This window comes from Phragmites australis, chromosome 18 (assembly GCF_958298935.1).
Source record: "Phragmites australis chromosome 18, lpPhrAust1.1, whole genome shotgun sequence".
Classification (NCBI taxonomy): Eukaryota; Viridiplantae; Streptophyta; class Magnoliopsida; order Poales; family Poaceae; genus Phragmites; species Phragmites australis.
The window spans coordinates 17359226-17370319 of NC_084938.1; the positions used below are offsets into that span (position 1 = coordinate 17359226).

General features: G+C 46.1%; 1 protein-coding gene across 1 annotated transcript; it reads right to left on the reverse strand.

Annotated features, from left to right (window-relative positions):
• Positions 1 to 7525: 7525 nt before the first annotated feature.
• Positions 7526 to 9831, reverse strand: LOC133899532 (uncharacterized). The gene is made up of 3 exons (XM_062340523.1): positions 9241 to 9831; positions 8250 to 8977; positions 7526 to 8141 (listed from the first exon to the last, which is right to left on the reverse strand). Exons 1-3 carry the CDS (start codon positions 9541 to 9543, stop codon positions 7712 to 7714), a joined length of 1461 nt encoding a protein of 486 aa, XP_062196507.1. The 5' UTR covers positions 9544 to 9831; the 3' UTR covers positions 7526 to 7711.
• Positions 9832 to 11094: the final 1263 nt, after the last annotated feature.

Here is an 11094-nt window from a genome sequence, read left to right on the forward strand (position 1 = left end):
AAAGTACGAGTAACATGGTTTTTACATATTAGTCTTGTGCGGTGAAGACTATTATGCAGGTTGAACCGTGTTGGCAGCACAATTGATCTTGCTGACGACGCGCCAGATTTGTTGACGATGACAGCGGGCGGCACTCAACCAACCAGGAAGATGAGCCGTGGAGAAAAACTTGATCAGTCACGCAGAGTGCTTCCCAAAAATCTTATTCCCTAGTGTAGGATCTCAAGAATGAGGGTTTCGGAGACCTGCTCTCCAATTTTCCGGTGCATCGATGTTGGGATGGAGTAGACTACAATGGCAACGCAACAGCGAGAGAAAGAGGTAAAAAAAAACCTAACTCTTATATAGACTCACGTAATGAGAGTGTTCCCAATTTAAGGGCTACTCTCAAATAGTAGTCTATATAATTCACACAAGTAGGTGGGGGTCCTTGGATATATATAAGGAGAAAAACCCCCCACCTCCACCTCCATTAGTAATATGGTACTAATAGAGGGTGGACCTCATAATAGGTCGCCTCTCCATAATATGGGCTTTTGAGATTTATTGAGAATTATTAAAATTATATGGGCCCCTATAATTCTAACACAGTGATTGCACAAGAGCTAATGGAGGAGGTGAACATTGGGCAGCGAAGCAGCAAGTAGGGTCCCAGGGATGGTAGTCAGACCCATGGGTTCAGGTCTCCATCGGTTCTGCACCCTGCGGGTGTGGGTTCGGGTTTTAAATCCCGCTCACGGGTCTGGTGGGTTGGCTATTTGATCTGTAGTGGGTGCGGGTTTAGTATTCCCCCTGTGGGTAACTCGTGGGCACCTGAGAGGCTGAGATAGGAGCGACAACATACCAACTTCTCTCGCAGTCTCCCACCTTATCCGTTTGAGCCTTTGGCCTCACCTTATTCATTCGCCCCTTCAGCCTCACCACCACGCGACCATGCCACCCGCCCGCCCCTCCGGCCACCTCCACGCCACGGCAGCTAGCTGGCACCACTCAGCGCGGCCCCTAGTGCGTCGGCCCCCTCTGCCCTAGCCTCCATACTGCCCCCTTCATCCACACCGCCCCCCTTAGTGCCAGAAGTTGGATCGAGGAAGAGTGAGAGAGGTAGAGCTGGCGGTAGACTAGCACGGCCTCTAGAGATGGGCAAGGGTAGAGGCTGCATCCCTAGCAAGAAGTGCCAGCCGTCGGCCACTGCAGGCATGGTGCCCTCATCGTCGTCTGTAGCGATGGCACCCGCGTGAGGTGCCCGAGGAGGAGTTGGCCACCGCTGAAGATCTCCAACTCAATGTATGGTCATGTAGAGACGCTGGCACAGCAGGCTGCAGCAGGGGTGGGCTTAGTGGAGGCATTAAGGTCGTGCTATAGCGGATCCTCGAGACTCTCCCGCCGGAGGTGCTGGAGAAGACGCAGGCACCACCCAAGGACATCGTTGTCCTCGTTATGGCGTCCATAGCACATATTAGAATCCCAACCTGACAGGCACTCGGCGGGTGCAGATTCAAGAGCCAATTTTCACCCATGTGTCATTTCATGCTTGGGTCGAGTTTAGACTAATGGGTTTTGGGTCGGTGTGGTTTTCCTCCACTTGGCCCCTACCCGACCCGTTGCCATACTTATAGGGTCCGGTAGACAGCAATCGAGAAACCAAATTGAAGGAGAAAGAACATGACGCGATCGCATGACTGTCTCATCTGCCGATCTGCAGCACCTTCCGATCCATGAATCTATCCGGCCCATGCCCAACGGCGGCCACACAGCTCAGGATTGGGGGTGCCATCTGGTTTGTCATGAATGATTGATGTGATCAATTTCTTCTAACAACGATTAGTAGTTACTGTTGTCCAATAGGGAGGGGTGTCTTCCCAACGGTAGCTGCTATCTATTCATCATGTATAAATGTATACACAGTTCATTCAATCAATACAACAAAATCCATTCCTGAGCTCATTCTCAATCTTGAGTCTCTATGTCTACTCATTTGTGTTCAACATGTTATCATGCACTTGCTCTACCGACACTACTCGGCCTTGCCCAATATTAATAGTACAGAGCTAATGTCTTTGATTGTGACTGTTGTGCCACCCGCTTCCTCGGAAGTGGAGTCTAAGACATTCGCAACGACTTTGTCATCTGTCCTATATCGAAGGTATACACCTACAGTCAATCTTGAATCATCTTGACCTTAATTTTGCTTAATAATAAAAAATTTATGCTATTTAATTTACTCTCAAAGTAAATAAATTCAATGCATGGATTTCCGGTAGAACATGGCTGGCATTTCTAGAAAAAAACTGCTAAAGTTGCCTTGGATGGCAGTAATTACTTAATATGGATCGTGGACATCAAAATTAATTTGTCGTCTCAAGGTCTCAATGGCACCTAGGAGCGTACCATAGAATACAGAGGCCCTATGCAACACCGAAACAAAGTCATGTCCTTGATACCAAAACGAAAAGCATTTTTAATTGAACCAAATTAAAGTTTCATTACTTGTTACAAGCTCATTGGTCCTGGGTTCAATCTCCAGATCGACCAAGATTTACCACCGAGCACCTACTTGGTTGGCAGTGCATATCGTCAAGTACGTCATCTAATGTCTTGTCTTTTTGTTAACTGAACGAGCCTCTTGGAATAATTCTTTAAAAAAAATTGTAAATCATTGTTTTGTTGTTAGGATCCCTAGATAGAAGTAATTGAGAAATTCACAAAAAAAATCTAATCCTCATTTTTATGGACACTAACTACAGGCAAATTACAACAACCAGATCATTTTTGCATATTATGTGACAAAAAATAATCGTAGCTGAATGTTGCCTTGTGTGGAGAATAGTATAGATATATTGTGTTGCAGGATAGCTTTTTACGGTTGCGGGCTGGTTGTGTGTTCCTATACCATGTTCTAAAAATTAAATGATAAAAAATGTTTGCATCTAATATCTGGAAATTGGTAAAAAAAAATTGCTCGAGGACTACCATTCTTTGACATTATTGAAAATGTAGTATGCAATTACATTTTTCATATATTATCAAATTTATATAAGATACCATGTTCAAGTGTTTAGAATGAGAGAGAGAGAGACACACACACACACAGAGAAAGAGAGAGAGATTGACTGATTTCAAACAAACAGAGCTGGAATGGCAGATTTAATGGCCATCTCACCTTATTAACCTCTAGTTACAAATATTAACTTGGTACTAATTTTGTTTGATGGCTAGAAATTTGGGACCCCTGAAAATTGGGGGCCCTGTGCAATCGTCCATCCTGAATTTGCTCATCAATGGGCCTGATGACACCATAACTCAACCTCAACCAGATGCCTTGGCATTACCTGATATTGCCAAATATGTAGCTTTTCATATTTTTTTTATGGGTATCACTTCCACTCAGATCTCAAAACTGAGTATTTAATGGAGGAAGATCCATTTGCTCTTTGGACCTCCCTCAAAGAGATATGATCAACAAAGAGTGGTAATGTTGCATGAAGCACAACACGATCAGCTGCTTGAACATGCTCTGTGTTGGATTCCTGCGATTGTCTTTCCAACTGGAACTGTTGGTATCAATATTTCCAAGGTAACCACTGTAATAAATACATCCATCAAATTGCACTGGATTCATCAAAAATAGAAATATCCTACAAAATTGTTCATTTTTTATAGGATCAAACTGGGAACTAGCTCGTGTTCCTCAACCAAGAAATCATCAGCTACTTTCCCAAGGAGATCATCAACAACATGAGTTGTGTCACTGAGGTGCAAATGGGAGGGAAGGGATCACGTCTGCACCTCCTGGCCAAAGGAGCCCCCTATGGGCAATGGTGTGGTTATGTCAGCTGGCAAGAACAACTTGTCTCAAAATTCACACAGCTCGAGGTGTAAGGTGCTAAGGTTACCAAGTACTAGGTGACCAAGGATGTCTCTGATCCTGTCATCTACAACGTGATAAATATTTCAGATTCAAGCATACGTCCTAAAGGAGTTTCATTCCAGTACATGGTCCCGAGAGCTTCTAGATTGTAATAGTTTAAATTTGTATCTGTTGTTCAAATATGCCTCCAAATATGTTATAAATAACCTCTTGTAATTTTCTTCTGAATTTTTGTTGATCTTCTGCGGATGTAGATAATTGTACTCATGGGCGGACCTGTTATAGATAGTGGGGGCATATGCCCCCCATTTATTTTAAAAATCTTGTTTCAGTTTTGTATTGTACAGGAAGAAACTTGTATCCAATAGTGGCAATGCCCTCAGTTTTTCAGCTAGGTCCGCCCTAGGCCAGGAGTTTTGTTTCTTGACAACAGATGGTAGTTGGCTTTTGCTTCTATTTAAGTGTTGGAGTTTAGAGAGTTTTTCTCTCTCTTTTTTGCTATCATTGAGGCCTTGTATGTTCCAATTAATTAAATCCATGTCTGCTTCATTTTTTCCTTGTCAGATAGAAATTTGTTACTGCAGATCGTCCGAAATTACACCCCACTTCCAAGTACATAATATTCTATAAAGAAGAGTGTGGAAGTTGCCACTTGGAAACACCACAATGATCATAAGAAGCTATATAGGGATGCCCCTTCACCCTAGCTATGCTAAGTCACCATGAGGGCATGGCACAAGAGTTCCAAATAGGGGCCACCATACCATGAGCATGACATGTAGCCATGTGAAGTCTTAGAATCTAGGTGTGTGTCGTGGTGAGTCTAGGTAAAAGTTAGAGTGTAGGAGTAGCCACGTGAAGAAGTGTAAGAGTCTTATGTTGTATCAATGTGTTACTAATAAGAGTTGAGCTCTTGTATAAGTGTGGTCTCCCAAGGTAGGTCGCAAACTTATTGGTATTTAGTGCTTATAGTTGTGCTTTATCTCAAGTTTGGCTGCCACCCGAAAGAAAGAAGGTTGGCACTACCGCCAAGTGTAACAAAGCACTAAGTAGTACTACCTCCATTTTTTAATAATTGACAATTTTCACTTTGATGTTCATGCTTTGGCCATTGATTTTTGACAAATAGATAAGGAAATACTTGAAAGTATACAATATACTTAAACTACTTTTAGTGGAAAATCTAACGATACCGGATTTATTTTACCTCACTAAATATTCTACAATGTATTGTTGGTCAAATTGCGAATGCAAAAGTTAAAGTTGTCAATTATTAAAAAAACAAAGGGAAAAGAAGGAAAGGATAACCTATTTAAGGTAGTCGGTGTAGTACAATATCTCCTCGGTGTAGCGTGGGTATATGTCCACAAGAGAAGTGGTATCACTTTAGTTTTGTACCATTTCTCATAAGTCGATGTAGATGTTAGGGACACATGTTTCTTAATAAGCCTTCATCTAGAACTTAGTTGTCCGGCCTTTAATTTGTCTAAACAACTGCACTGGTCGAGCAGCAACGGCCCTTTCCACTCTGCCATGGTCGAGCAGCAATGGAGACATTGGTTCTCCCGCTATAAAATGGCATTGGCTTAGCAAAAGCTCACACCCCACTTCCTCCACCTCCTCTTTCGTTTACACTCATTCAATCGCGCATACCATCCCTGCCATTCTTGGTTAAGAAAAGCAAAGATGAATGTGCCCGCTGACGCTCGGAGCTACTACCCACCGATCCTTGACAACAACCACTCGTAAGGCCCCCGCTCCACTCAACATGGGTGCGATCGTCAGCATCGTCCTCGGTGTCATCATCCTCATCGGGGTTCTACTAGCTATGTACTGCCTCTGCCAGAGGAGGAGGTGGAGGGCGTCATGAGAGCAAAAGTCAAGTGCGTAATTGAGCTCGCAACGGATTTTGCGTCGGCAAGCCCTTGGGTGAGTTGGCTAATTTGGTTCCTAGCTTGCATGGGCTTTGGTGGACAAATTATAACCAAATTGTACAAAGTTTCTTTGCAATGTTTACAATGAAATTAGTTGATCATTTTTAGTTCTTTTCCTTACTATATTACTATAAAATCTTTACCAAATGAACTAACATACAAATGTCAAGCTTTTGTGCATTCAAGGAGCCAGCGTTGGTGTGGGAGCTCGTGACCAAGAAAGTAAGTCAGAAGCAAAGCACGTCACTGAGCACTCAAACGTCATCGACGAAGGCTGCTAGTTGTGTAGCTCTACCTACGATCTTGAAGGCGGCGAGCTCACACACATGCTAGATTGTGGACACTGCTTCCACTGGCAGTGCATCTGCCGGTGGGTACAAGTAAATTTGTCGTGTCCAACATGCAACATGACGCAAATCATACTATATGGAGACACTGAAGACACGGAATGTCTTCCTAAATTCACCAACGGAGAATAGAACCTTGGTTTCAAAATATGTTCCTTCTCTGTGGCTCGCCTTGGTTTCGTAATATTGGATGATTTGCAGTAACAAATTTTTGACTGACAAGTCAATAAAATGGAGGAAATGTGGATTTAATTAATTGGAATGTACGAGACCTCGACCTTAGCAAAAAAAAAAAGAGATACAAACACTCTAAACTCCAACACTCAAATAGGAGCAAAAGACAACAATGTTTTCAAGATCCACAGAGCATGCCGGCATCAGCAAACTAAAGCAGAGGAGCAAGAACGAGCTACCTGGGACAGAGATGGACCATGCATGCTCGCTCCTATGCCACTTTGCTCGCGTGTGGGCTTGTTCGCCTGTTGGGCCACATGGCACCGTGGCCCTCTGGTTGTCTGGCCAGTAACTCAACACGGGACTGACTTGTAGCAGAGAGAGGATACGTGTTGGACAACATTGAAGCGAACAACTGCACCGCTTGTTCCTCTAAAAACATTTTAAGAAAAAACTCATCGCTCATATATAGGGATGAAAACAAATGGGAAAGATCGGAAAAACTCCCTAACCGTTTTCATTTTCATATTTTCTCTCGAAAACAGAATCGAAAATAGGAAAGACAGAAATGGGTACAAATTCGGAAATATTGGGATATCGAAAACGAACCAATCTAAATGGAAACTTAACAGTATCAGTCGGGAATCGATAATTCAAACCGGGAACACCGACCTGTAGAACTATGACTTCAAGCATCGATACAACACATAATTAATTCACACCAACAAAAATAATTCATACTATACACAGATAGACCATGTAACAATATAAGTCTCAACTAAAAAACAGTAACATGTTGTAACACAGAAACTCAACACAACACACACTCACACAAAGACTAGAATTAGAGGCGGTGCAAGCGTAGGAGTTTGGATGACAATGGCAGGTCGGCAGTCGATTGAGACTGGGCCACTAGGTCTAGGTGAAGTTTGGGATATGGGTGGTGTTTGGGCTGGTCAGCTAGGCTTGGCTCATGGACTACATTGTGATTTATAAAGTTTAGTCTTAATTGGAAAACCGAGAATCCCGATGGAAAATACCCGATTAAAAACGGGATACCGACAATACAGTCGGGAAAACAACAAAACCATTCCGCCCCGCTTCCGCGTAAGTCCCAAAAACTGTCAGAAAAATATAGAAAACAGATCAAAACGGAATGGAATTTATCCCATCAATCTTCATCCCTAATGGTATGTGCGACATCTCAATAAAGTTCAGATGCATCTATTGATTTCTTCACATGGTAGCTGATGGAGTAACAAAGATTCAGATACGGCAGAGTGCAACAACGGTCCATTGGAGAATCTGAACCTGCAGTGCAACACCTTGATTACATCACCGGGAAACGATGCAAACCTGTAAAAATTTGGGCGTGTCGCACTTGCCCGCTACTCTCTTGTAGATATTAGCCTCTCATTCAAGGAACCGACGGCAGATTCTTCGTCTTCCCGGGTACGAACCGCACTTGACTCGCTGTCACCGACTTCTTCACAGCGCTGCCCATCTGAGGCCATGAGAAGGTGCCTTTGCGCGCGCTGTCTGTCCCGGGGGTAAGTGCAATACAGGAAGGAGTAGGTCAAGCAGCAGATGGCCATGGGCACAGCGATCTCCGTGTAAACCGCCTTCGCCAATGCTGTAGCGTTCTCTCTGTCCGTGTCCACGCTCGTGTCGGAAGAGACAGGCTTGTAGCCAAATACGCGCTCTGCCAGAACACCGACAATGGGAGACGCGAAGGAAGCGAACACTGCTTCGAAGCATTTGTCCAGTGCATAGACTGTCGTCCTCGCCTTCTCAGGCACAATCTCCGCGAAGATGGGGCTGCATTGCACATTGAGAAAGACATTGAACAGTGAGCGATACAATACAAGGAGATCTAGCAAATGTGAAATGTTTGCAATGCCTTAACCCTTAAGATCAGCATCATACTTGTTGGTGGACGAGGCATTCCAGGAGATGGCGAATCCCATGATGAAAAACGCGACAGCGTGTGCGACGCCGGTGGAAGGATCATTGGGCAACGCCAGCAGCAGGATGGCGCCAAGCGGGAGCGCTGACGCCGAGCTTATCTGCGCCAGCGCGATCCTCCCGGTGTTGGGGAACCGCCTGGAGACAGGGTCCCCGATGAGCCCCCCAAAGAGCGCGCCAAGAGCGGTGGCGAAGAGGTACAGCCCCGTGATGACACTGGTCTCCCAGTGCGTGAACCCAACGAGCTCCAGCCACATGGCGGAGAAGTTGAGCGCGGACCAGGGGATCGAACCAGCGATCCCCTGCGCGACGATGATCTGGAACGTTGACACCCCGAGGACGCGCCTGGCGTCCCGGAGCAGCTCCCTGGCCTCCTCAGTGGCCGAGGCCGCGGTCTTGGACTTGGCGTGCGGGTCGGCGGCGAAGAGCCACATGAGCACGCCCAGCGCGACGCTGACAATCGCCACGGCGTGGAAGGCGAGCCGCCATCCCGCGATGCCGAGGAAGGTGACCGGCGCGAGCAGCACGCCGAAGGATCCCCCCAGGATGGAGCCCAGGTTGCAGGTCATCTGCAGCCACCCGAAGGCGGCGCCGCGGGTGTGGTCGTCGGTGTAGTCGGCGACGAGCGAGCTGATAGCCGGGACGACCAGCGCGAGCCCGATGCCGTTCAGCCCCCGCGAGATCGCCATCTGCGCAAGCGCGCGCAACAAACAGTTTGCCAGTCAGTTTGCCGCTTCGAAAGCTTCTCTCTCGCTGAAACGTGGACCAGGGCGCTCAGTGGACCCCACAGGTCACCAAAAATATTTACTGACCTTTTTATCTTGCAAATTAAAATGGAATATTCGGGTAACCGCTAGTCTCGTGGTAGGTGCCGTGCAAAACTGAATTAAAAACGTGGAGGTACGGGTCCCATAATGTCAGTGAGGAAACAAAGGGGAACAGAGGAATTGACCTGGAGGAAGCTGCCGGAGATTGCGACGAGGAAGGTAGCGGCGGCCCAGAGGAAGGCCCCCACGGCGACGACGCGCGCGCGGTCGTGGCGCGTGGAGGCGTAGGCGGCGAGCGGGTACGACGCGGCCTGGACGAGCGCGCGGCAGAGGGTGAGGGAGCCCAGCGCCGTCGGGGAGGCGCCCAGCGCCGCGCCCACCTCCCGGTACACCGCGGGCAGCAGCACCTCGTCCGCCTTCTCCAGCACCGACGCCAGGTTCACCAGCACCAGCGTCCAGCGCCGCCGCGATGCCGCCAGATCCCTCATCTCCGCCCCCCTCCAGCCGCGCGGCTAGCAAGATTTGCGCGGCGATGAGAAGCGTCTCCCACCTGGCTGGCTCGCTTGCTTGACATGGGAGAGGGAGCAGCCGTGGAGCTGTCAAGCTTGCGTATTTTGAAGTGGGGATTTGACCCGCGCGAGCAACCACTGAGAAGACTGGGCGCTGGAGCTGACATAACATTATCCGCCACGACGGAGTGTGGCCTGGCTGCATCCGCGCCGCACCGCATAGGCATTCATTCAAACTTGACCTGACCTCCTGGTTTGGTGGCGGTTGCAACGCCAGCTGCTACCACCATTTTGTTTCTGCGCAACCGCTGAACGCAAGCAACAGACTTAACTAAACTTACTCGATTAAGCATGGAAACAGTGCCAAGCATCAGGCTGAAAATACAATCTTTGTTTGATTGGAAAGTTTCACTAGCGGAAATGGAGAGCCGCAAAGAGCTAATCCGGATTCTATAAGCATCACCCAACTGTAGTATTTGAAAAACAGATGGTGTGTTGGCATTGGGCCTAATGAAATACCGAATTTTTTTTAGGTAATATTTTTTGTCTGTATTTGCAAAAATAATCCCCGACTTTGAAAATTTTGAAAAATATCAGTGTCACCGAGCCAAAGAACGACACAGGTTGTGTCGACCGGCAGTGAAACGACACAACATTGTGTCGACAGACCAAGAGGGCGACACCACTGTGATGCCTACATGTGCCACCGCAGGACTTGTGTCGCCCGATCGCTCATCAACACAAGGGTGTCGCCCTACTTAGTGTCAACACAGCCTTGTGTCACTCGACCCGGTGTCTAAATAGGGGTATAATCGGATCGGATAAGGATGGATATCACTGATCCTATATCATATCTCATATTTTTCATTGGAATAAAGGCAAACGTAAATGATGTCGGATACAGATACAGATGCAGATAGTCTCGGTCACGAATATGGATCAATATGGATCAAATATATGACGAGTTAGATGCAGACAATGTCGGTCATGAATATTTATTCAGATATTAAGTAAAAGTAAAAACCATATATATCGCATATGTTATGATTATCCGACCATTCCATGTATCCAAAACTCAATAACATTAGAGGTCTAATAAGCAAATCAGCAATATACTCTCATGAAAAGAGTTATGTTAGAGTGAAATTGGAGAAGTTGCGAGTGTCCAATATGCTGGTTGAACACTCTATTAATTATTTGAATATATTAATAACTTCAAATAAAAAATATCAGCTGCAAACTTGTAGATCTCGTCGAGAGCTATAATTTTCATATAAAGATCGTCTTCATCTAACTCCGTATGAAAAATGTTACGAGCTCTAGAAGATGGGCTCGGATAGTTGTTGGACAGTCTTCGGATATATCCGATTTTATTCTCAGATATCCAATATCCGACACACACGTACTCCCCAGAAGGCTTGGTGCCTCGACCGATGCAGATTTCCCATGTATGTATGATGGCGCTAGTTATATATATCTTTTATATTAAATATAGTGGGTATATTATCGTTATTTTATCATAAATGACAC